Source organism: Saccopteryx leptura, chromosome 5, assembly GCF_036850995.1.
Source record: "Saccopteryx leptura isolate mSacLep1 chromosome 5, mSacLep1_pri_phased_curated, whole genome shotgun sequence".
In the NCBI taxonomy this organism is placed as follows: domain Eukaryota; kingdom Metazoa; phylum Chordata; class Mammalia; order Chiroptera; family Emballonuridae; genus Saccopteryx; species Saccopteryx leptura.
Window position 1 is genome coordinate 121,011,603 of NC_089507.1, and position 27,016 is coordinate 121,038,618.

Below are 27,016 nucleotides of genomic sequence, written 5' to 3' on the forward strand. Positions count from 1 at the left end.
CAGGTTGATTCCTAGAGTCAGGGCACACAGGAGAAATGACCACCTGCTTCTCCACCCCTCCCCTTCTCCTATCTTGCTCTCCCTTTCCCACAGCCAAGGCTCCACTGGAGCAAGTTGGCCTGGGTGCTGAGGACGGCTCCATGGCCTCTGCCTCAGGTGCTAAAATGGCTCCAGTTGCAACAGAGCAAAACCACAGATGAGCAGAGCATCGCCCCCTAGCGGGCTTGCTGGATAGATCCCGGTCAAGCACATACGGGAGTCTCTCTCTCTCTGCCTCCCCACTTCTCATTTCAAACAAATACAAAAAAAAAAACATACTAAAAAGATTTCTTATGCGGCTGGCTCCCACACCCACAAACATCTCATCAAATTCTGATCCAGAAGCATAATAAAAAGGAACATCAGCTTCTCCAGCCACAGCCCGGGCAAGAAGTGTCTTCCCTGTTCCTGGTGGTCCAACTAAAAGAATTCCTGAAAAAGAGAGAGAGAACACAAGATGATTCAAATTAAATCCTGATATAAATCTAAAGCCCAATTAATTAATTTATAAAACTTTGAGGTTATATAAATTACAGGCACTTTAAAGGCACCTCAATGACCAATATTTTGAAATACTGCAAAACATACTGGTTTCTGCTAATGATTCACTTCAAGATCATTGTGATAATTCATTTCCTGTATCATCTAAAATAAATACTCTTTACATATCAGCCACAGGTAAAGCAGAATCTTGAGAGACACAAATATAAATTTATATTTCACTAAACAAACAAGACAAAATTCACATAAAAACAGTTTCAGAGCCTAAACAATGATTGTAATGAATGAACCTTGAACTGATGCTCTTACATAAAACACATTTTAAAAACTTCTAGGGCATCTGGTGAAAATTTAAAATATACTAGAGAGTGTATGTTTAAAACATTGTGTTGCCTGACCAGGCAGTGACGCAGTAGATAGAGCATCGGACTAGGACATGGAGGACCCAGGTTCGAAACCCTAAGGTCGCCAGCTTGAGCACAGGTTCATCTGGTTTGAAGAAGGCTCACCAGCTTGAGCCCAAGGTCAAGGTCACTGGCTTGAGCAAGGAGTCACTTGGTCTTCTGTAGGCCCTCCAGTCAAAGCACATATGAAAAAGCAATCAATGAACAACTAAGATGTAGCAACGAAGAACTGATGCTTCTCATCTCTCTCCTTTCCTGTCTGTCCCTATCTCTCTTTGACTCGGTCTTTAAAAAAAACCAAAAGACAAAAACATAGTGTTGCCCTGGCCGGCTGGCTCAGTGGTAGAGCATCACCCAGGTATGTGGAAGTCCCAGGTTCAATTCCAAGTCAGGGCATACAGGAGAGGTACCCATCTGCTTCTCCCCCCCTCCTTTCTCTCTCTCTTCCCCTCCTGCAGCCAAGTCTCCATTGGAGCAAAGTTGGCCTGGGTGCTGAGGATGGCTCCATGGCCTCTGCCCTCAGGCGCTAGAATGGCTCTGGTTGCAATGGAGCAACAGCCCAGATGGGCAAAGCATTGCTCCTTGGTGAGCATGCTGGGTAGATCCCTCGGGCACATACAGGAATCTGTCTCTCTGTCTCCCTGCTTCTCACTTCAGAAAAATACGAAACAAAAAAAAAACAAAACAAAAGAACACTGTGTTTAGTTTTATTTGATTGGATAAATTATTTTGTTTATTTAGGACAATGTCCTTACTCTTAGCTAATGCATAACAAAATATTCAGATGTAAAGTACTGTATTTCCCCATGTATAAGACGATCCCATGTACAAAACTTATCTTAATTTTGGGCTCCAAAATTTGAAAAAAATATGTATTACATAAAATTATTAAACTCAAGTTTTATTCATCATAAAATTCATACAACTCAATAAGTGTAAAAAAGTGGGAAATACAAGTAAAAAAATCTACATCCACTGTATAAGATGCACTCAGTTTTTAGACCCCAAATTTTTCAGAAAAAAGGTGCATTTTATACATGGGGAAATATGGTAGTTTATGTCTATAGCTTTCTAACTTCTCTGTTTGAAAATGTTCATAATGGGTTTTTCATAAGTTAGAATATTTCATTGTTCAGACATTTGAAAAGACAACAGAACTCTATTAATGCTATATTTTAACATTTTTAAGAAAAAACTTAAAAATACCCTTAAGATTATCCTTGTATATATTTTCATGTTATTATGATGTCTAACTGGTTTAAATCATATAAATTTCTGTAGATTATACCTTGGTACTTGAGGATTTTCCCAGAATTTATAAAATATTCCTTGTGATCAGGAAGAAAAATGTAATTATTTTAATGGTTTTAAACGTTTCTATAATGTCACAGTATTGATTTAATAAATGAACCCTAAATCAGCAAAGATTCATGCATATATTTTTATATACTACTGAACGTTCTTGTTAGAGACACTACAGAGTACATAGACGCCCTAAATAGCAGTGCTCCCTTTAACTCACCAACTCCGTTATAGCATTGGAATCTACAATAAGCGGTGGCACAATGGATAGAGCATCAAATTGGGATGCGGAGGACCCAGGTTTGAGACCCCAATGTCGCCAGCTTGAGTGTGGGCTAATCTGGGCTGAGCACAGCTCATCAGCTTGAGCCCAAGGTGGCTGGCTTGAGTAAGGGGTCAATCAATCTGCTGTAGCCCCCCGGTCAAGGCACATATGAGAAAGCAATCAATGAATAACTACAGTGCCACAACAAAGAGTTGATGCTTCTCATCTCTCTCCTTTCCTGTCTGTCTGTCCCTATCTGTCCCTCTCTCTGTCTGTCACAAAAAAATTAAATAATTAGTAAATGCAGAACTTGTTAAGGATATAATTAAGCATGTGGGCAAAGTCTTAAGATAATAAGATATAGATGATCATCATCACAGTGCTAATTTAAATAGTAATAAATTAGAAATGATTTATTTAATATTGTTTTTTATTTGTTTTTAAGAGAGAGAAGTATTCATTTCTTGTTCCACTTAGTTTTGTGTTCACTGGTTGATTCCCTTACATGCCCTGATCAGGGAACAAGCCTGTAACCCTATTGTTTTGGGATGATGCTCAAACAGACCAGCCAAGGCCAAAGATTAGAAACAATTTAAAAGTTCAATATAAATGGTTAGATAACTATAGTACAACCATATAGAAGAGATAACATAAAGTCATTACAATTCTGTACTCAATTCCAGTATATGGGTTTTTCTCTCACACCAAGAAGCAATTCTGACATCAGCTGACTATCCTACAATTCAACTCAATTCTGACACTACCTACCTGGAGACAGCATTCACTACTACAGGTTAAGAACTCAGTCCCGCCTGACCTGTGGTGGTGCAATGGATTAAGCATCAAACTGCAATGCTGAGGTCACAGGTTCAAAAGCCGGGACAAAGCACATACAGGAAGCAAATATGAGTTGATACTTCTTGCTCCTCCCCACACCCTCACCTTCTTTCTCTTTCTCTAAAATCAATAAATAAAATTTAAAAAACAAAAAAACTCAATCCCATAAGACTGCCCCCTCCTCCCCCTTGAGAGCCAAGTTCACAGAACTCAGTGAAACATTTATTAGCATGTAGATGATCAGTTTATTATACATACAACTCAGGAACAGCCAGGTGGTAGGGTAAGCAAACCCCATCCTTCTAAAGACTTCATTATACAGACTGATTAAATCACTGGGCGCTGAGCACTGGTTCAACCTCCAGCCTCTCTCACTACCCAGGGTGGGGAGATGGTAAATGGGTTGTAATAAATTACCCAACCTTTTAAGCACAGGGTTCTCCTGGCAACCTGCCCCATCCTCAGATGTGTTCTAAAAGCTACTTCATTAATGCAACAAAATACACCTTTACAGTGTTCTCTTCACTATGAAATTCCAAGGGGTTTAGGAGCTCTGTGTTAGAAACAGGAACTAAGATCAAATATATTTTTTATTATAAATTACAGTATTACACAGTAATTATTGAGTAACCATGAAGACATTAAAAAAAACCAAACTAAGGAACTTTCTACAAATTCATGTGTACTCTATACAAATATTAAGATAATAAAAGATCCACTCACACAAAAAGATAATGAGGACTTTTTTCAAATTAAAGAATAATCTGTGCATTACGTGTGAACCTGGATGGGGTCCCGAACCTGGGGTAGGAATGGGAATGAGGGAACCTAACTACAAAGGTTATTATTAAGACAATGCCAAAATTTATGATTGTGAACTTGGTAAGTTTTAGATCATTGTGAAAATTTCCTGACTTTAGTAACTGTACTGGAGTTATGTAAAATAAAATAATCTGTATTCTTTGGAAATATACAATGAAATATTTGGGAGTAAAAGTGTATGCATGATATGATATTTACAACTTGCTCTCAACCATTTAAAAATATACATATATGCAAAGAAAGTGAATGGACAGGGCCTGACCGTTTGGCTCAGTGGATAGAGCATTGGCCCAGTGTTGTAGATGTCCCAGGTTTTTTTTAAAAAATTTTTATTTATTTATTCATTTTAGAGAGGAGAGGGAGAGACAGAGAGAGAGAGAGAGAGAGAGAGAGAGAGAGAGGAGAGACAGAGAAAGAGAAGGGGGGAGGAGCAGGAAGCATCAACTCCCATATGTGCCTTGACCAGGCAAGCCCAGGGTTTCGAACCGGCGACCTCAGCATTTCCAGGTCGACGCTTTATCCACTGCGCCACCATAGGTCAGGCCAGATGTCCCAGGTTTGATCCCCGTGTCAGGGCACACATAAGAAGCAACCATCTGCTTCTCTTCCCCTCCCTCTCCCCCTTCCCTCTCTCTTCTCTCGCATCAGTGGCTTGGTTAGCCCGAACATTGACCTCGGGCAATCAACACAAGACAGAGGTTGCCGGATGGATCCTGGTTGGGGCACATGAAGAAAAAAATATTTTAAAACTGTTGAATTTTGGTTGAGTATAGTGTTCTGTCTTATTCTCGCAAATTCACTTAAAATTCAAATTAAAAAATTTTAAATTACCCAAAAAAAGGTCATAGGACAGTATTTTCAGAATGAGCACTTATTTATAAAATATCAATTAAGAACTAAACTTTAATAAGTTAAATCTGATAAAAAGTTAGTAATATATTACAGTATTTTTTGATGTCAAGTCTGGTAAAGGGAAGATATTTCTTACCTTTTGGAAGTTTGCCTCCAAGCACAGTAAATTTTTGTGGACTTTTCAAAAATTCCACAACTTCCTGTAATTCCTGTTTAGCTTCCTCCACCTAAAGTGATACATTGTACCAAACAGTTATAACGATTAGACTATTGAGGCATCCTATTTGGAAACTGTCAATTTAATTGGAAATTAATTTGTCTTTCTGTTTCAGTAAAAGTAATATATAAAAATACCACTTTAAATACACAAAAGGTTTTCTCCTAGCTCCTACTGCCAATTATGCAAAGTCTCCTTATATATCCCGACAAAGACATTTTTAAAATATAGTGTTTCCTCCAGTTAACCAAAACTATTACATTCAAAATTCAAGTCAAATGTATCAGTGCCCTTTGATCTAGCAAGTTTCAAATCCAGAATTTTCTTGAATCTGGTTATAAGCATCAAGGGCAAATTATGTGGATATATATTACTATATATGTTAATAATAGTATGTTGCCATATTATATTATTGATAAGAGATCTGTGTTTAAATTAAAACATTAATTTGTGATTGTGAGACTGTTTGCATTATAAGGAATTACTACTAGATTATGATTTAGTTCCTAACAAATACCAAAGGACAGTGACTAAAATTAAGCTACGGTGTACTGATATTGCTTTGTAAAGGGCTGTGAGAAAAAGTTTAGAAGATTTAATCCCCAAAATAGTAAATTTTGTAGAACTGCCATACTTAGCAAGAATAAAGCCCAGTCTGGCCAGCAGAGATAATTACAGAACATTAGCTCAACATTAAAAACTCTGATATAAGATTACAAAAGTTGTCCATCAGAAATGGGGAAAAATTTTCCTAGTTAGCATACTAGAAAAATAACAAATGCAAATATGTAGAGCCAGAATGTAACCAAAAATTAGTGCAGAAGATAAACAACAGTGGTGGCAATATCCTAAAATAAATCAGTCCATTAAAAAGGTCAAAACCACAACTTGGTTCTACAAAAAAATATAGACCTACTGCTCCAGACTTAAATTTCCCAAGGGAAAATACCCAAAACCTTTTGATGGGTGAAATTTCCCAATTTAAAAATGTTGACTACCAATTAAAATTACAAATGTGGTCTGTGTGTGCACTTCCTTAGATTATGCTGGCCAAATAACACAGATCCTAATCCAATCCATCTCACTGGCAGCCAGTTTGAAACCTCATATTTTACAACTTTAAACAGCTCTCAGTGAGAAAAAAGAGCTCAAGTACACTGCTCAGGGTTAGAGAGAATCAGCTTGGGAAGGAGGGTCCTACCATGAAAACAGAGGTTGGACACTCTGAAAATCTAAAATTAAACTCATGATTGCCTTTGATTTTTAGAAAACTTTCTCAAGAATACTTCCAGAAAATAAATAACTGCTAAAGAGTAACCAGGTTTTCTGTTAAGCTTGAAATGGTCTTGATAGTTATTGTTTGAATTATTAGAAATTTACTAAAACATTTATAAAGCTAATAGTTAAAAACAAAGTTCTGTCTACTCCTAGGCCCAAGAGAAACGCAGACACATGCTCTACAAGAATCATGTACGAGAACAGTCACCGCAGCACTAGCTGAGCCCAAACTAGAAACAGCTGTGTTCACTGTGTGAAAACTTATTGAGGTATGTACATTTTTTGTGCATGTTAAGCTTCAAAAAATTTATGTTTAAAAAAGATTTGCTGGATTATTTTATAAAAATTTTTAAATAGTCAAAGGTATCCATGTTCTGTAAGACCAAATACATTTGGAAAAGGTAATGGATCATTTTAAACTACAGGAAAAAATAAAAAGATTAAACATCATCTACTCAAATTACACTTTCTCTCCCCAAACACTGTGGTAAGAGAATTCCAGTTGAAGAATATATAATCTATGGAGGAAAACAGGGTTATGGGGATCAAGGCAATGAATGAAGTTTATTTATAAAAGCCCTTATTAATATTTTTTATGGTAATTATATATAAAAGTGTCCCGACATAATCAAACATTCTAGGCAAGGAAATGACATTTCTATAAAGAGTATTAAGATTTCATAAAATTGCATAACCAAGAGCCTGGGCCGGTTTGCTGAGTGGATTGAGAGTCAGCCCAGCATGCAGACATCCCAGGTTCAATCCCTGGTCAGGACACATGAGAAGCAACCATCAGCTTCTCCCCCTTCCTCTCCCCCTTTGCTCTTTCTTCCGTTCTCCCAGCCAGTGGCTCAAATGGTTTGAGCTTTGGCCCCAGGTGCTGAGGACAGCTCAGCTATTTGAGCATCGGCCCCTGATGGGGTTGCCTGGTGATCCTGGTTAAGATTTGTATAGGAGTCTATCTCCCATATTCTCACTTAAAAAATAAATTAATAAATAAAACTCAAGAGGGAAGACTCTCCAGCCTTCTTATGAGGTCAGTATTAGCATAATTACAAAACTAAAAATAGACACTACAAAAAAAATTATAAGCCAATATAGATGCTGATCTTTAACAAAATATTAGCAAACCAAATCTACCAATACATAAAAAAAAGTACACACCATGATCAAGTGGGATTTATTCTTTTTTTTTTTGTATTTTTCCCAAAGTGAGAAGCGGGGACCAAGATCCACCCGGCACGCCCACAAGGGAGAGATGGTCGGCCCATCTGGGGCGTTGCTCTGCTGCAACCAGAGCCATTCTAGCACCTGAGGCAGAGGCCATGGAGCCATCCTCAGTGCCTGGGCCATCTTTGCTCCAATGGAGCCTTGGCTGCAGGAGGGGAAGAGAGAGAGAAAGAGGAAGGAGAGGGGAAGGGGTGGAGAAGCAGATGGGCGCTTCTCCTGTGTGCCCTGGCCGGGAATCAAACCCGGGACTCCTACACGCCAGGCTGATGCTCAACCGCTGCGCTAACTGGCCAGGCCTTCCTTTATTTTATTTATGTGATATATCACATTAATTGACTTGTGGATACTATACCAATCTTGCATCTTAAGAATAAATTGTCCCTGGACAGTTGGCTCAGCGGGTGAGAATAAGCCCGGCATGTGGAAGTCCTTGATTCCTGGCAAGGGCACACAAGAAAAGCACCCAACTGCTTCTCCAACCTTCCCCCTCTCCTCTCTCTCTCTCTCTCTCTCTCTCTCTCTCTCTCTCGGTCTCTCTCTTCCCCTCTCGCAGCCAGGGCTCCACTGGAGCAAAGTTGGCCTGGGCGCTGAGGATGGTTCCAACTGTTTCTCCAACCTTCCCCCTCTCCTCCCTCTCTCTCTCTCTCTCTCTCTCGGTCTCTCTCTCTCTCTCTCTCTCTCTCTCGGTCTCTCTCTCTCTCGGTCTCTCTCTTCCCCTCTCGCAGCCAGGGCTCCACTGGAGCAAAGTTGGCCTGGGCACTGAGGATGGTTCCATGGCCTCTGCCTCAGGTGGTAGAATGACTCCAGTTTCAGCGGTGCAACACCCCAGATGGGCAGAACATCGCCCCCTAGTGGGCATGCCCGGTGGATTCTGGTTGGGCACGTGTGAAGTCTGTCTCTCTGTTTCTCCCCGGCTTCTCACTTCAAAAAAATACAATAAATAGGCCCTGGCCGGTTGGCTCAGTGGTAGAGCGTCGGCCTGGCGTGCAGGAGTCCCGGGTTCGATTTCCGGCCAGGGCACACAGGAGAAGCACCCATCTGCTTCTCCACTCCTCCCCCTCTCCTTCCTCTCTGTCTCTCTCTTCCCCTCCCGCAGCCGAGGCTCCATTGGAGCAAAGATGGCCTGGGCGCTGGGGATGGCTCCTTGGCCTCTGCCCCAGGCACTAGAGTGGCTCTGGTCACAACAGAGTGACGTCCCGGAGGGGCAGAGCATCGCCCCCTGGTGGGCGTGCTGGGTGGATCCCGGTCGTGCACATGCGGGAGTCTGTCTGACAGTCTCTCAGTTTCCAGCTTCAGAAAAATACCAAAAAAAAAAAAAAAATACAATAAATAAATAAGTTAATTAATTAAAAATAAAATAAAGGATAAAAATCATATGATCATATCAATAAAGAGAGAAAAAAAATCATTTAACAAAACCCAGCACTCATTTATGACAAAAACACTAACCAAAGTGGGAGCAGAAGGAATACATCTCAGCATAATAATGGCCATAAATGACAAACCCAAAACTTACATCATACTCAACGGAAAAATTGAAAGTGTTTCCCTTAAGACCAGAAACAAGACAGGGATGTCTGCTTTCACCAATCTTACTCAACATAGTACTAGAAGTCCAAGCCACAGCAATTAAATATAAATAAGAAATAAAAGGCATCCAAATGGGAAAGGAAGAAATATAACACATAATCTGTAAATGACACGATAATGTATATAGAGAACCTTAAAAATTCTATCAAAAATAACTACTAGAACTGATAAATTCAGTACAGTAGCAGGATAAAAATAAATATTCAGAAATCAGTTGCATCTTTATACACTAATAATAAACTATCAGAAAGAAAAACTAAGAAAACAATCTCATTTACAATTGCATAAAAAATTACCTAGGAATAAATTTAATCAAAGATATAAAAGACCTGTACTTGGAAAATTATAACTTACTAAAGACAGAAATTGAAAAGACAAATAAATGGAAGTATATACCAGGCTCATGGATAAGAAGAATTAATATTTAAAAATGTACATAGTACTCAAAGAAATCTATAAATTCAACACAGGTCCTATCAATATGCCAATGGCATTTTCAGAGATCTGAAACAAATATTCCAAAAATTTATATAAAACCACAAAAGACCCTGAACAGTCACAGCAATCATTTCTAAATTATTTTAAGTTAATTTTTAGAGAGAGAGGAAGGGAAAGAGAAACGGTGATTTGCTGTTCCATCCATTCATGCTTTCATTAGTTGATTCCTGTATGCGCCCCAACCAGGTATGGAACTTGCAACCTTAGCATATTGGGAATACACTCTAATTTACTGAGCTACCTGGCCAGGAAGGCACAGCTGTCTTAAGAGGAACAAAATTGGAGGTATCATCTGACCTAATATCAAACTATATTATAAAGCTATATTAATCAAAACAGCATGGTAACCCCAGCCAGATAGCTCAGTTGGTTAGAGCATCATCCCAAAGCACAGAGGTTGCTGGTTAGATCCCTAATCAGGGCACATACAGGAACAGAGTGATGTTTCTGTCTCTTTCTCTCATTCCTCCCTCTCTCTCTAAAATCAATAATTTTTTTTAAAAAATTAAAAATTAAACAAAAATTTGCATGGTAAGGGCATACACAGACATATAGATCAATGGAACGGCATAGAGCCCAGAAATAAACCCTCACCTATCTGGTCAAATAATATTTGGCAAAGAAGGCTGGAACATATAATGGGGTAAAGATAGCTTTTTCAATAAATAGTGTTGGGAAAATTGAACAGGTACATGAAAAAAATTCAAAGTGAACAAAAATTTATACCACATACAATAATACTCAAAATTGATGAAAGACTTAATGGTAAGACTTAAAACCACAAAACCTAAAAGAAAACATAACCAGTAAAATCTCAGCCACTTCTTTTAGAAGTATTTTTTGATATATCTCCTTGGGCAAGGGAAACAAAAGAAAAAATAAATACATGGAACTATATGGAACTAAAAAGCTTCTACACAGCCAAGGAAACCATCCACAAAATGAAGACAACCTACTGAACAGAACATATTTCCCAATGATACATCCTATTAAGAGTTAAATCCAAAATTTATAAAAAACTCGTACAACTCTGTATCAAAACAAAACAACAAAAATGACCAATTAAAAAATGGGGAGAGAACCTGAATAGACACTTCTCCAAAGAGGATAGAGAGATGGCCAACAGACATATGAAAAGATTCTCAACATCACTAAGAATCAGAAACACTAATTAAAACCACAATGAGATATCATTTCACACCTGTAAAAATGGCTATCATCAATAAATCAACAACAAGGTTGGCAAGAATATGGAGAAAAGGGAACCCTTGTGCACTGTTGGTGGCAATGCAAACTGGTATGAAATAGAAAACATTATGGAGTTTCCTGAAAAAGTTAAAAATGGATCTGCCTTATAATCTAGCAATTCCACTTCTGGGTGTATATCCGAAGAAATTCAAAATACTAATTCAAAAGAATACATACAGCCCTGTATTTATTGCTGCATTAATTATAAGAGCCAAAATATGGAAGCAGCCCAAAAAAATCATGAGTGGATAAAAAAGGTGGTACATATATACAATGGAATAATTCTCGGCCATAAAAAAAGTAAAATCGCCTGACCAGGCAGAGGTGCAATGGATAGTGTCAGACTGGGATGCAGAGGAACCGGGTTCAAAACCCCAAGGTCTCAGGCTTGAGCGCAGGGTCGTTGGCTTGAGCATGGTATCATAGACATAACCCCATGGTCAGTGGCTTGAAACCAAAGGTGGCTGGCTTGAAGCCCAAGGTCACTGGCTTGAGCAAGAGGTCACTCCCTCTATTGGAGCCCCCTGGTCAAGGCACATATGTAAAAGCAATCAATGAACTAACAAGCCACAATGAAGAATTTTGATGCTTCTCATCTCCCTTCCTGCCTGTCTGTCCCTTTCTCTGTCGCTAAAAAAAAAAAAAAGTAAAATCTTACCATTTGCAACAGCATGGATGGACACAGAGGGTATTATGCTAAGTGAAATAAGTCAGACAAAGAACGATAAATACTATATGATTTCCCTTAATATGTGGAATCTAGAAAACAAAATAAATGAACAAATATAACTGAAATACACAAATAGGTACAGAGAACAGACTGACGGTTACCAGAGGGGAAAGGGTTTGGGGGACCAAGTGAAAAAAGGTAAAGGGATTAAGAAGCACAAATTGATGGTTACAAAATATTCGTGGGAATACACAATACAGGATATGGGAATATAGTCAACAACATTGTAATAACTCTGTATGGTGCCAGGTGTGAGCTGCAAATGTCAGGGGAAACACTTGTAAAGTATATGATGGTCTAACCACTCTGTAGTACACCTGAAACAAATACAAAATAATATTAAAGGTAAACTGTAATTTAAAAAATAATAAAATTGTGAACTTTATCCCAGAATTCCCAATCCTCTACACCCTGCTCTATTTTCCACCATTACCCTTTATCACTTAACATGCTCTATTATAATTTCTAGCCCTGGGCAGGTAGCTCTGGCAGTGTTGTCCCAGTACATCAAGGGTATGGGTTGATCTCTGGTCAGGGCACATACAGAAATCAATCAATAAATGCATAAATAAATGGAACAACAAATCGATGTTTCTCTCTAAAATCAACCAATAAAAATTTTTTAGAAAGGGAAATACATTCTATTTAATTTTCTATATACTATATCCTTCTTCCAGTTAAAATAAAAACTCCTCGAGGGCAGAGATTTATTTTAGTTCTACTATCCCAGTACCTAAAACAGGGATTGGCACTTAGGAAACCCTATTAAATAGCTGTCAAACCGGTAATTTAATTAACTGGCTATGATAGCGTTCATCCATTCTGTTCACTGGAGACACAGATGTTTCCATACTGAAGTTACAGACATCAATAAGAGTTTTCATGCTGCTCTGGACTCACTACTCGCCCAGCCCCACCATGTGTTCACCTGGAAGCTTCCCGAACCCAAGTTACTAGGGTTTTTATGGAGCTTCCTCATGTAAGTATAATCATTAACTCCGTTTCCAGCCCCTCTCTCCTATCCTGTCCAAGCTTCTCAGGAAGGCGTGGTCTCTGGCAACCAGCCCCCATCCTAGTTATTGAGAAGCCCACCAACAGAGGCCTCACTGGAACAAAAGACATTCTGTACCACCCCGGAAGTTCTAAGAAATGTAGCTCTGTGTCAGGAATTGTGGGCAGAGATCAACTGTGTTTTATCTATTCTTCATACCTTTACTTTTTTCTTATTTAAGAGAGAAAAAGGAAGGAAGAAGGAGAGGGAGGGAAGAAAAGGAAGAAAGGGGGAGAGAGAGAGAAACAAACATCAGTTTGTTGTTTCACTTATTTATACAATCACTGGTTGATTTCTGTATGTGCCCTAACCAGGAATGAAACCACAACCATGGCATATCAGGGCGATGCTCTAGCTGCTCGGCCCGGGGCCTACTACTCACACCTTTAGAATCAAATATTCACCATGCTTGGAGAGGTCAAGGTAAACTTTTTAACTTACTCCTTTAACATGCTCAAAGGTGACATTTTTCATCTGGACAGGATCTACTGCAGAATCAAGCCCTGTTGTTGTCCGGAAGCGGACTAAAAGAAAGGAAATGTTTATATATTTGATAAATTCATAAAATTCCATCCACCTTATTTTTTCACAGGTAAAAAGCAAAGTCTGAAAAAGTTAACTACTTAACTTCATATACATTAATTCAGAGTGATGAATAGAAACTAGGTCTTCTGGATTTCTAGACCATATTCAAGGAATAAATGATTCACATTAAAAAGACATCTTTGTACTTTCCAACTAAAACTAAAAATTATATTCCCCTTCTCCTTGTACTAGCTAATGACAGAAATCTTAAACCAATGGTTCTCAAGAGTCGGTGTGTATACACACATTTGAGCAATGTGCTACTGCTGGTTCTTGGGCCATGGCACAGAATTCAGGTTTGGAGATTCAGGAAAAGTACGCTGTCGAGTTTGCATTTTCAACAGTCACCCTTCGTTATCCTGATACAGTTGGTAAGAGATCTACACTCTGAAATATTTTACCTTAACCTAGCATACAAAACTGGCACTGGCATTAAAGAAAAAGAAAAGGTGAAGGTTAACACTTTCACTTTTCAAACAGCCTTTTTCCTCTAACAACTGTTATTATTGGACCTTAGATGATATATCAGTAATGCCATCATTAAGTATAAGAAAGACAGTAAAAGTTTGGTAGAATAACAAAATATATACTATATTTGAGATCAACAATGGGAAACAAAATTCTTTCTGAAACCTCTCATCCTTGGGTAAACTTCCATACTAGACATATATAAATGAGTAAACAGATTTCTAATTTTCTCATAATTAGTTTAAAATACTGTCTTTAAGACAGATTGAAATATAAAAGCTAAAAATGAGTAGGCAAAAATATAGGGTTAACAAGAAACACAACATATCAAAAACATAGAAATTATAAAAAACATACAAGGTTAAAGAACAGATTTAAAACAGTAATTCTAGAACAGACATTAATCAGTTTAGCTCACTAAATTACTTTTTTAAGGTTCTACATACTGTAGATGGACTTAATAATTTAGGTGCAGAAACACTTGGACCTAATAAAAAACAGAGTAATTACCCAAAGGCAGTGCATTTCACACTGTAATGTTTCACTTAATCTAAGACAACAGTTAAGAAAGAAAAGAAGGCCCTGGCCAGTTGGCTCAGTGGTAGAGCATCGCCTGGCGTGCGGGAGTCCCGGGTTTGATTCCCGGCCAGGGCACACAGGAGAAGCGCCCATCTGCTTCTCCACCTCTCCCCCTCTCCTTCCTCTCTGTCTCTCTCTTCCCCTCCCACAGCCAAGGCTCCATTGGAGCAAAGTTGGCCCCGGGCACTGAGGATGGCTCTGTGGCCTCTGCCTCAGGTGCTAGAATGGCTCTGATTGCCGCAGAGCAATGCCCCAGAGCAATGCCCCAGATGGGCAGAGCATCGCCCCCTGGTGGGCATGACGTATGGATCCCGGTCGGGTACATGCGGGAGTCTGTCTGACTGCCTCCCCGTTTCCAACTTAAGAAAAATACAAAAAAAAAAAAGAAAGAAAAGAATATCAGAGCTCATGCCAACGCCCCACCAACCCACCTATATCACTCTATCATCCCTAATCTGTTTCTTTTCTGAAAACAGAAGGAAATAAGAAACAGTGAATCTACACATATAAGCCATTTCTGGGTGTTGAAATGTCATCTCCAGTTCATGCCACAAAAAAACTTTAAAAATATCTTGGGCTAACCTGACTAGGTGGTGGTGCAGTGGACAGAGTATCGAACTGGGACGCAGAGGATTCAGGTTTAAAACCCCAAGGTCGCCGGCTTGAGTAAGGCGTCACTTGGTCTGCTGTAGCCCCCCCCGGGTCAAGGCACATGAGAAAGCAATCAACGAATAATAATGCAACGAAGAACTGATGCTTCTCATCTCCCTACTTTCCTGCCGACTGTCCCTATCTGTCCCTCTCTCTGTCTCTGTCAAAAAAAAAAAAAAAACTCGGGCTACATGCAAGTTCTGGGATGAAGTCCTAATCCAAGTCAACCAATGTTCTTAGTTGTAAATTAGTTTTTTCTCTCAGATAATCACACAGGGAATAGAGAATACAGGGTAAAAATTAAATGGTAGTTGAAAAAGCAATTAAAACTACTTAAACCTCACACTAGTACTTCATTTTAGACCGGCAAAGTGAAAAAACATGGGACACATTTAACTTCATATAAAGTAATTGTTAAATAAATTTAATTTATGAATTTGTCTTTAAAACAGACAACTATTTCACTTTGTACTACTATTATAATATTCTGCTACATGTTTTATTAAATTTAATAACTGGACAGGTATCACTTTCTAAAAATCTAGGAACGCAATCTCTACTAGAAGTTAAAATATTTTCACTCTAACACAATCCTTGGAACTTTCACGAAACATTAGTTTCTAAAAATGCATAAAACCTGAATTTGTACAGTGCCTGAAGAAACTGTTCTTGCAATTCACAAAACAATGTGAATATAACAAGCACTTTGACATGGCACATGGTACACGATCATAACAGATTAAAACTTTTCTACTTAAATCAAAAGACAATCTCAAACTAACCCAATCTAAGAAGTCTTGCCTGAGGAGTGCAAGACTTACATCCTAGAACTATGTAGAAACCTAAATGTTTTCTTTCTCTGAATCTTAAGTAGACTATGGAAAAAAGTGAGTATGTAAAAGATTCTGTTAATTAAACAAGTCAGATAAATAAAAAGAGCCATTACCAGATAGAAATGGGTTTTTTAAGAGTCCATAAATTCCAAACAGCAGCAGAACAAAGAGAACCAGACGAGTTCGTCTTAGAGAATCTGTGGGAAAGAAAAAGCCTTAAATCAAATGTAATCAATGAGAAATGACAGCTCAATAAAATGCACACATTAGGTTACTGATGGTAATCATATTTCATCACATGAATTTTGAAACCTGGGTGTTCTTTTGCATAATTGCCATGATTTTTTTTCAGCACCCTGTTACCAAAAACTTCATGAAGCCTTGACTTTGGTTTCTTAGCTGAGAAAGAGATAATGCCAGCAAATATTTCCATTTCTTCACAGCTTCAGTTACAAATATACCAGAATATGAACAATGGAAAGTTGGATACTTAGTAGAGAAGTTGTTCATAATCACTGGAAGGAAGGCAGGACTATGACTTTTCAGACACTATCTTCAAACATGTCACATTAGCTTACCATTGGTTTTTTGTGTTAGGGCTTGAGCTTTCAGAAAACCCTCTGCAAAACCAGTTTTAAATGCATCTTGGTGAGCTTCAGGTATGTTTTTGGTTTTCATAAGTTTGTCCAAAGTCTCAACATCTGATCCCCTGTCCCGCAAAAAAAATCCCTAAATACACAAACAGCACAACATCAATGACTGAATAACACTTTCCAGAAATATCTGATCACCCACACAAAAAAAATTCATTGAAATTCGCAGAACTTTTAATTTTGTCAATGTGACAAATTTTATTAAAACTTAACAATAAATTATTTAGTCAATGGATAGGAAACTAACACTGGATCCTATCTATACTAGTATCAACCAGCAAACATAAAGAAACCCTCCATAAGAACACTGCTGAAAACAGGTTGACTTAGGGCTCTAATGGCTTGATGTTCACACTCCTTTAACAGGGTACTACAGGAAATCTTCATTAATATCTTAAATATTTACTGAGTGCATTTCACATATTTGGCGCTGTGTAAGTTCTGAAGATGTAAAGATGAATGAATAATGATCTAATTGCTTTCCGTTTATTAGGGAGAAATACATAAGTTTTGACTTGACGTTAGAAGCAGTAGCTATGGTGGTAAAATACACTGCTCACAAAAATTAGGGGATCAGGGAATGTGCAGATATTCCGGTGCTTTCGGCCTTTTGTATAGTGCAGGGGTCCCCAAACTTTTTACACAGGGGGCCAGTTCACTGTCCCTCAGACTGTTGGAGGGCCGGACTATAAAAAAAACTATGAACAAATCCCTATGCACACTGCACATATCTTATTTTAAAGTAAAAAAACAAAACGGGAACAAATACAATATTTAAAATAAAGAACAAGTAAATTTAAATCAACAAACTGACCAGTATTTCAATGTGAACTATGCTCCTCTCACTGACCACCAATGAAAGAAGTGCTCCTTCTGGAAGTGCGGCGGGGGCCGGATAAATGGCCTCAGGGGGCCGCATGCGGCCCGTGGGCCGCAGTTTGGGGACCCCTGGTATAGTGCATTTTCACCAATGAAGTAAAAGTTGGTTTTGTATCTCACTTGCATAATCAAACAACTTTGACTTGTCGTTTGCTTTTCTGATGTTCTTGTTTAATAAAAAAAAAATCAAATGCTTCTTTTATCACTTCATATACATTTTAAAACATGCCCTAATTTTTGTGAGCAGTATAAATACTACCTAAGGAAGTTAAAAAAGGCATAAGAGAGAAGAGACTACCTATGCCCCAGGGAAAAAACAGCACAGACAATCTGACAGAGCCGTAACAACAGTCCTTTTTTAGTGCTGAAGACCTGCAAGCAATCTTTTATGACAGGACTTTAAAATGCCAGGAAGGAGGTCAGGGGACACATTGAAAAATAAGAACAGAAAAATGATAAGCAGAGGACATGATAACATGCACTGTGTAGCACGGCAGGTGACAATAAAGCAGAGGAATATAATAATCACATGTAATACATATTGACAGAATGGTGGGTGGCAGTCTGGTGGCACTGAAGGTAAAAAAACTAAAGGCAATGGAGACTACATGAGTGTCTGTAACCATTTCTCGCCTAGATTACTCTACTAGTTTATCTATACAACAGAACTGAGTGGAAACAAAAAGAGATATTTAAGAAATATTTAGGTGACGTCAGAGAAATGGTGCCGTGAGGAGCACGACCGACAAATCTCCCCAAAATTTCAACAAGTTCATCAACCAGAGACAGAAAAATCTATCCTTGGAGCGTATGGGAGTTCCACACACTGAAGGCGAAGGTAGGATAGAGCGAAAAATTGACTAAATATATAATAAACCCTGAAGGAAATAAGTCAGACAAAGAAACACTCTGCCTTCCTCACTAACCTGAGCAAAGGCTGCTTTCACTTGGAACTGAGGGGGGGAGCCTAAGGGTGTGGAGGAAGCTAGGCTGCGACACGGGCGTTCGTTCAAGCTGAGGAAGGAGTGTGCCTGTGGTGAATCAGCCCACGTGAGCAAATGCCCGTGCACCGCGCCAGCGCCACGAGCAGCAGCTGCCAGCGGCACGCAGGGAATGGCCAAAGCAAACTTCCCTACACCAGAGCTTCTCTAGGCGGGCAGGGCACCTCACCCAGCCATTCAAGCTAACAATCAAGTGTCGGGGGAGGGGCAAGCAGGCAGCTTGCAGTCCTTTCTGGAGCAGATCGGCAGATCCAATCACTGAAATTAGCTTAAGCCACAGTCTGCTCACCTCCCAACTGACCTACGCGGCTCTAATTGACAAGATCTCTCTCAGTTCAGCCATCTAAGACAAGAGGTGTGATATTTTTTAGTGCCTCCTGCTAAAGGGGTGGGGGCAACTTCTGATTGGCAGAGCTTTCATACTCAGAGATATACGCTAAAAAGAGGGACTTGGCAGATGTTAAGACCTCCCGTATTACAGGCAGAAACTAGGGCATCTTCTTCCCAGCCAAACAGGTTACAAAGTGCAGAAAGCCTGGGGAGAGTGGAATCACAGAGTGCTAGGTGTGCTGAACAGGCCTGGAGGCTCATAGAAAGTCACCTTGAGAGCAATTGGCTCCAAGCCCCACCTGATCACGCTGGTGGCTCTGAGTGCCAGAGCCTTACCCAGAGCCCTGCATTGAGTGGGGATAGAGTGGGGATTTGCCAGCTCTTTGAGCCTCTTACTCCCCAGGCAGAGGCAGCGGCAGCCTCACAGCTGGATCATCAGGCTGCTAATTTAGGAAGGAGAGACTAGGAGAGAGGCTCAGGGAAAACGGACTCTCTCATTGTCGGAGCCTGCAAACGCTAACAAGCCTTGACTACCAACGAGACTGAAGCCTAATATATGACATCGCCGTAGAGTCTCATCAACTATAAATCCCTACCTAAGCATGCCACAGGGGCAGAGCCTGGGGTACAGAGTCACCGAACAGGAAGAGGGAGGGGAAAGAAAAAGGAAGAAGTTAACCTCTCAAAATCAAGAAAAATCCACAGACTTTATAACTTGTTCCACTATTTTTTTCTTTCATCTTCTTGCCTTTATTATTATTATTTCTATTTCTTCCACCTTGATCCTTTTATTCTCTGCCCCTCTTATTCTTTCCTCTTCTTGAACTACACTACCCATAAGTGTTACATTTTATTTCTTTTCTTCTTCCTTACTCTCCATGAGGGTTACACTCTAAAACCCTTAACTAGCTCCCTCTCTCTGTGTTTTTTTTTTCTTCTATCTTCTTTTCCTTTTCCCCTTTTTCTTATTTCTCCCTCTCTATTAGTTTCTTCTTTTCTCCTTTTACTTTTCCTCTCATTCAATCCTCAATCACAAACAAATTATTTAATTTGGGACTCAAGTTCTTTTGTGTTATGTGGCATTTTGGGTGCTTTTCACTTCGCTCTTTAACTCCTTAGCATTCCTCCCAACCCACGATCTCCATTCTACTTAGTTTTTGCTCCACATAACACAATAGTAATTTTTTTTTTCCTTTTTCCTGTTTCCCTCTTATCCCTCTCATTATATCTCTTAGTCGACCATCACTTACAAGCAAATCATTTTATACTGGATTGAGATTTTTTTCCTTTTTTGCATTTTGTGGGTCCCTACTTCCCTTTTTGGCCCCTTGAACACTTCCCCCCAACTCAGGCCCTCCGTTACAGGCAGTTTTTGTTCCATTTAGCATAATATAATTCACAGTTCAACACGAAATTTTCCAAAGGAGGAGGGGAGAGGAGGGGAAGAGAAGAAAAAAAGGGGGGGGGGAATAATAAATTATTGTTGTTTTTTTTCCCAAATATTTTTCCTTTTTTAAAAATTTTTTTTTTTGCTTTTTATTCTTTATTAATTCTCATTAGTGCTATCAACAAGACCACCCTCAGATGCCATTAAGAAAAAGGAAATAGAATATCATGGATATAAAGGATAGAGAAGTAGCACAGATATATGTGGAAAAATCTATGGAGAAAAAATTTAATATATTGGAAACCCTGGAGCTAAATGACAGAGAATTTAAAATAGAAATCCTAAAAATACTCAGAGATATACAAGAAAACACTGAAAGGCAATTTAGGGAGCTCAGAAAACAACTCAACGAACACAAAGATATATTACCAAGGAAATTGAAACTATAAAAACAAATCAAACAGAGATGAAAAACTCAATTCATGAACTGAAAAACGAGGTAACAAGCTTAGCTAATAGAACAGGCCAGATAGAAGGTAGGATTAGTGATATAGAAGACAAGCAACTTCAGGCACAACAGACAGAAGAAGAGAGAGACTCAAAAATTTTAAAAAATGAGAAAGCCCTACAGGAATTGTCTGACTCCATCAAAAAGAATAACATAAGAATAATAGGTATATCAGAGGGAGAAGAGAGAGAAAATGGAATGGAAAATATATTCAAACATAATAGACGAGAACTTCCCAAACCTGTGGAAAGAACTAAAGCCTCAAATTCAAGAAGCAAACAGAACACCGAGTTTTCTTAACCCCAACAAACCTACTCCAAGGCACATCATAATGAAATTGGCACAAACCAACGACAAAGAAAAAACTCTCAAGGCAGCCAGGGAAAAGAAGAATATAACATATAAAGGAAGGCTATTAGATTATCATCAGATTTATCAGCAGAAACTCTACAAGCTAGAAGAGAGTGGACCCCAATATTTAAAGCCCTGAAAGAGAGGAACTTTCAGCCAAGAATACTATACCCATCAAAGCTATCCTTCAAATACGAAGAAGAAATAAAAACATTCACAAATACAGAAAAAATGAGGGAATTTATCATCAGAAAACCCCCACTCCAGGAAATACTAGAGGGGGTTTTCCAACTAGATTCAAAGAACAAAACAAAACAAAACAACAAGTAAAAGCTCCACCAAGAACACAATAAATCCATATTTAAAACAGTGACAACAAAGCAAAAAAAAAGGAGAGAGGACGGAGATTAACAGTAGCAAAGGATGGTGAAGTGCAGAGACATTCATAAGATAGGGTACTACAATGAATATGGTAGGTACCCTTTTCATTACTTAATGGTAACCACCCTTGAAAAAACCACCACAGAAGCACATGACTTAAAAAAGGTAGCAACAGGGCCTGACCCATGGTGGCGCAGTGCGATAAAGCATCTATACCTGGAACACTGAGGTTGCCAGATCAAAACCCTGGGCTTCTGGCCGGTTGGCTCAGCGGTAGAGCGTCGGCCTAGCGTGCGGAGGACCCGGGTTCGATTCCCGGCCAGGGCACACAGGAGAAGCGCCCATTTGCTTCTCCACCCCTCCGCCGCACTTTCCTCTCTGTCTCTCTCTTCCCCTCCCGCAGCCAAGGCTCCATTGGAGCAAAGATGGCCCGGGCGCTGGGGATGGCTCTGTGGCCTCTACCCCAGGCGCTAGAGTGGCTCTGGTCGCAATATGGCGACGCCCAGGATGGGCAGAGCATCGCCCCCTGGTGGGCAGAGCGTCGCCCCATGGTGGGCGTGCCGGGTGGATCCCGGTCGGGCGCATGCGGGAGTCTGTCTGACTGTCTCTCCCCGTTTCCAGCTTCAGAAAAATGAAAAAAAATAAAAATAAAAATTAAAAAAAAAAAAAAAAAAACCCTGGGCTTGCCTGGTCAAGGCATATATAGGAGTTGATGCTCTATGCTCCTCCCCCTTCTCTCTCTCTCTCTCTCTCTCTTTCCTTCTCTCTCTCTCCTCTTTGAAAATTGAATAAAGTCTTGAAAAAAAAAAGGTAGCAACAGAGGAAAGAAGTATGGAATAAAGACAAACAAAAACAAATGACAAAAACAAAAGAGAAGAATCAAACACGATACAAAACTAACAGAAAGCAATTTATAAAATGGCAATAGGGAACCCACAAGTGTCAATAATTACACTAAATGTAAATGATTAAACTCACCAATAAAAAGACACAGAGTAGCAGAATGGATTAAAAAAGAAAATCCAATTGTACACTGCCTCCAAGAAACACATCTAAGCAACAAGGATAAAAACAAATTCAAAGTGAAAGGCTGGAAAACAATACTCCAAGCAAACAACATCCAAAAAAAGCAGGTATAGCAATACTCATATCTAATAATGCTGACTACAAGACAGAAAAAGTACTCAGAGACAAAAATGGTCATCTCATAATGATTAAGAGGACACTGAATCAAGAAGACATAACAATCCTTAATATATATGCAGCAAACCAAGGAGCACCAAAATATATAAGACAGCTACTTATTGACCTAAAAACAAAAACTGACAAAAATACAATCATACTTGGAGAGACCTCAATACACTGTTGACGGCTCTAGATCGTTCATCCGAACAGAAAATCAATAAAGATATATTGGCCTTAAACGAAACACTAGAGCACCTGGATATGATAGACATCTACAGGACACTTCATCCCAAAGCGACAGAGTATACATTTTTCTCTAGTGTACATGGAACATTCTCAAGAATTGACCATATGTTGGGCCACAAAAATAACATCAGCAAATTCAGAAAAATTGAAATAGTACCAAGCATATTTTCTGATCATAAAGCCTTGAAACTAGAATTCAACTGCAAAAAAGAGAGAAAAAAACCCACAAAAATGTGGAAACTAAACAACATACTTTTCAAAAATGAATGGGTCAAAGAAGAAATAAGCGCAGAGATCAAAAGATATATACAGACAAATGAAAATGAAAATACGACATATCAGAATCTCTGGGATGCAGCAAAAGCAGTAATAAGAGGGAAGTTCATATCACTTCAGGCCTATATGAACAAACAAGAGAGCCCAAGTGAACCACTTAACTTCAGACCTTAAGGAACTAAAAAAGAAGAACAAAGACAACCCAAAACCAGCCGAGAAAGGAAATAATAAAAATCAGAGTAGAAATAAATAAAATAGAGAACAGAAAAACTATAGAAAAAATTAATAAAACAAAGAGCTGGTTCTTTGAAAAGATCAACAAAATTGACAAATCCTTGGCAAGACTCACCAAGAAAAAAAAGAGAAAGGACTCATATAAACAAAATCCAAAATGAGAGGAGAAATCACCACAGACATCATAGATATACAAAGAATTAATGTAGAATACTACGAAAAACTATATGCCACTAATTTTTTTTATATGCGGCCAAATTTAACAATCTAGAAGAAATGGATAAATTCCTAGAACAATACAACCTTCCTAAACTGAGTCATGAAGATGCAGAAAGCCTAAAAAGACCAATTAGCAGGGAGGAAATAGAAAAAACTATTAAAAACCTCCCCAAAAATAAAAGTCCAAGCCCAGATACTTATACTAGTGAATTCTATCAAACATTAAAAGAAGACTTGGTTCCTATTCTAGTCAAAGTCTTCCAAAAAATTGAAGAAGAAGCAATACTTCCAAATACATTTTATGAGGCCAACATAACCCTCATACCGAAACCTGGCAAGGATGGCACAAAAAACGAAAACTACAGACCAATATCTCTAATGAATACAGATGCTAAAATACTAAACAAAATACTGGCAAATCAAATACAACAACATATGAAAAAAATAATACATCATGATCAAGTGGGATTCATCCCAGAATCTCAAGGATGGTTCAAAATACGTAAAACGGTTAACATAATACACCATATCAACAAAACAAAAAACAAAAACTACATGATCTTATCAATAGATGCAGAAAAGGCATTCGATAAAATACAACACAACTTTATGTTTAAGACACTCAACAAAATGAGTATAGAAGGAAAATATCTCAACATGATAAAGGCCATATATGATAAACCATCAGCCAACATCATATTAAATGGCATAAAACTGAGGACTTTCCACCTTAAATCAGGAACAAGACAGGGTTGTCCACTCACTCTCTCCACTCTTATTTAACGTGGTACTAGAAGTTTTGGTCAGAGCATTCAGACAAGAGAAAGAAATAAAAGGCATTCATATTGGAAAAGAAGAAGTAAAGGTATCACTTTTTGCAGATGATATGATCCTACACATCGAAAACCCAAAGACTCCACAAAAAGATTACTAGAAACAATAAACCAATACAGTAAGGTCACAGGATACAAAATTAATATACAAAAGTCCATAGCCTTTCTATATGCCAACAATGAAATATTAGAAAACGAACTCAAAAAAATAATCGCCTTCATGATTGCAACAAAAAAAATAAAATACCTAGGAATAAACATAACAAAGAATGTAAATGACCTATATAACGAAAACTACAAAGCACTGTTAAGGGAAATCGAAAAAGATACAATGAGATGGAAAAATATTCCTTGTTCTTGGATAGGAAGAATAAATATAATCAAAATGGCCATATTACCCAAAGCATTTTATAAATTTAATGCAATTCCCATCAAAATTCCTATGACATTTTTTAAAGAAATGGAACAAAAAATCATCAGATTTATATGGAACTATAAAAAAACCCCAATAGCCAAAGCAATCCTAAGGAAAAAGAATAAAGCTGCGGGCATTACAATACCTGACTTCAAACTATATTATAGGGCCATGACAATCAAAACAGCATGGTATTGGCAGAAAAACAGACACTCAGACCAATGGAACAGAATACAAAGTCCAGAAATAAAACCACATATATATAGTCAAATAATTTTTGATAAAGGGGCCAACAACACACAATGGAGAAAAGAAAGCCTCTTCAACAAATGGTGCTGGGAAAACTGGAAAGCCACATGCAAAAGAACGAAACTCAACTACAGCTTGTCCCCTTGTACTAAAAGTAAAGCAAAATGGATCAAAGACCTAAATATAAGACCTGAAACAATAAAGTACATAGAAGAAGACATAGGTACTAAACTCATGGACCTGGGTTTTAAAGAGCATTTTATGAATTTGACTCCAAAGGCAAGAGAAGTGAAGGCAAAGATAAATGAATGGGACTATATCAGACTAAAATGTTTTTGCTCACCAAGAGAAACTGACAACAAAATAAACAGACAGCCAACTAAATGGGAAATGATATTTTCAAACAACAGCTCAGATAAGGGCCTAATATCCAAAATATACAAAGAACTCATAAAACTCAACAACAAACAAACAAACAATCCAGTAAAAAAATGGGAAGAGGACATGAACAGACACTTCTCCCAGGAAGAAATACAAATGGCCAACAGATATATGAAAAGATGCTCATCTTCATTAGTTATTAGAGAAATGCAAATCAAAACTACAATGAGATACCACCTCATACGTGTTAGATTAGCTATTATCAACAAGACAGGTAATAGCAAATGTTGGAGAGGCTTTGGAGAAAAAGGAACCCTCATTCACTGTTGGTGGGAATGTAAAGTAGTACAACCATTATGGAAGAAATTATGGTGGTTACTCAAAAAACTGAAAATAGAACTACCTTATGACCCAGCAATCCCTCTACTGGGTATATACCCCAAAACTCAGAAACACTGATACGTAAAGATACATGGAGCCCCATGTTCATTGCAGCATTGTTCACAGTGGCCAAGACATGGAAACAACCAAAAAGCCCTTCAATAGAAGACTGGATAAAGAAGATGTAGCACATATACACTATGGAATACTACTCAGCCATAAGAAATGATGACATCTGAACATTTACAACAAAATGGTGGGATCTTGATAACGTTATATGGAGTGAAATAAGTAAATCAGAAAAAACCAAGAACTACATGATTCCATACATAGGTGGGACATAAAAAAGAGACTAAGAGACATGGACAAGAGTGTGGTGGTTACCAGGGGTGGGGGGAGGGGGGGCGTGGGAGGGAAGGAGGGAGAGGGGATGGGGGAGGGGGAGGGGCACAAAGAAAACTAGATGGAGGGTGACGGAGGACAATCTGACTTTGGGTGATGGGTATGCAACATAATTGAATGACAAGATAATCTGGACATGTTTTCTTTGAATATATGTACCCTGATTTATTGGTGTCACCCCATTAACATTAATAAAAATTTATTTATAAAAAAAAAGAAATATTTAAGAGGCTAGATCAACAGGATTTTAGTGATCAATAAGACTTCGTGATTAATGGATGTGGGAGGTGAGAGACCATGGACAGATGAAAGTTTATCAGCAGGCTCTTATAGCAGTTTGAGTGGAGGGTATTCAAAAGCACGTAGAGACTTAAAGAGAAGGAAATGCCTAACAGGACAGTGGAGAGAGGATGGCACTCAGAAGAGTCGTAGTTATGATTACATAAGTTATTCATCCTTTATCATCAATAGAAAAATGGGTGAAGTCAGTAAGATACTGCAGGTTCTCATTTTAATAACTTGAAAATTATTGCTCTTTCAAACAAACAAAAAAGGTCTAATTACCTTCACAAATGATGGTGCTATATACTGAGTTTCTGCTAGTCTTTCAGAGGTTGACTGCAGGCGTCGTGTTCTTGATTTTAACGTTTTAAAACCTCGAGACTGTATGAAAACTGAATAAAATAGTATCACAATTACTTCTCATTGTAAATTTTTACAAGAAA

General features: G+C 38.5%; 1 protein-coding gene across 2 annotated transcripts in view; it reads right to left on the reverse strand.

Moving 5' to 3' along the window:
• Positions 1–27,016, reverse strand: part of YME1L1 (YME1 like 1 ATPase) — an 86,012-nt gene that overhangs the window by 13,120 nt on the left and 45,876 nt on the right. For both annotated transcript variants that reach the window (XM_066384868.1, XM_066384867.1), the window contains 6 exons: positions 26,856–26,965; positions 16,559–16,709; positions 16,094–16,177; positions 13,306–13,388; positions 5,159–5,249; positions 319–471 (listed from right to left, as the gene is read on the reverse strand). In XM_066384868.1, the coding sequence (XP_066240965.1) occupies positions 319–471; positions 5,159–5,249; positions 13,306–13,388; positions 16,094–16,177; positions 16,559–16,709; positions 26,856–26,965 (672 nt within the window). The remainder of the gene's footprint in view (positions 1–318; positions 472–5,158; positions 5,250–13,305; positions 13,389–16,093; positions 16,178–16,558; positions 16,710–26,855; positions 26,966–27,016) is intronic.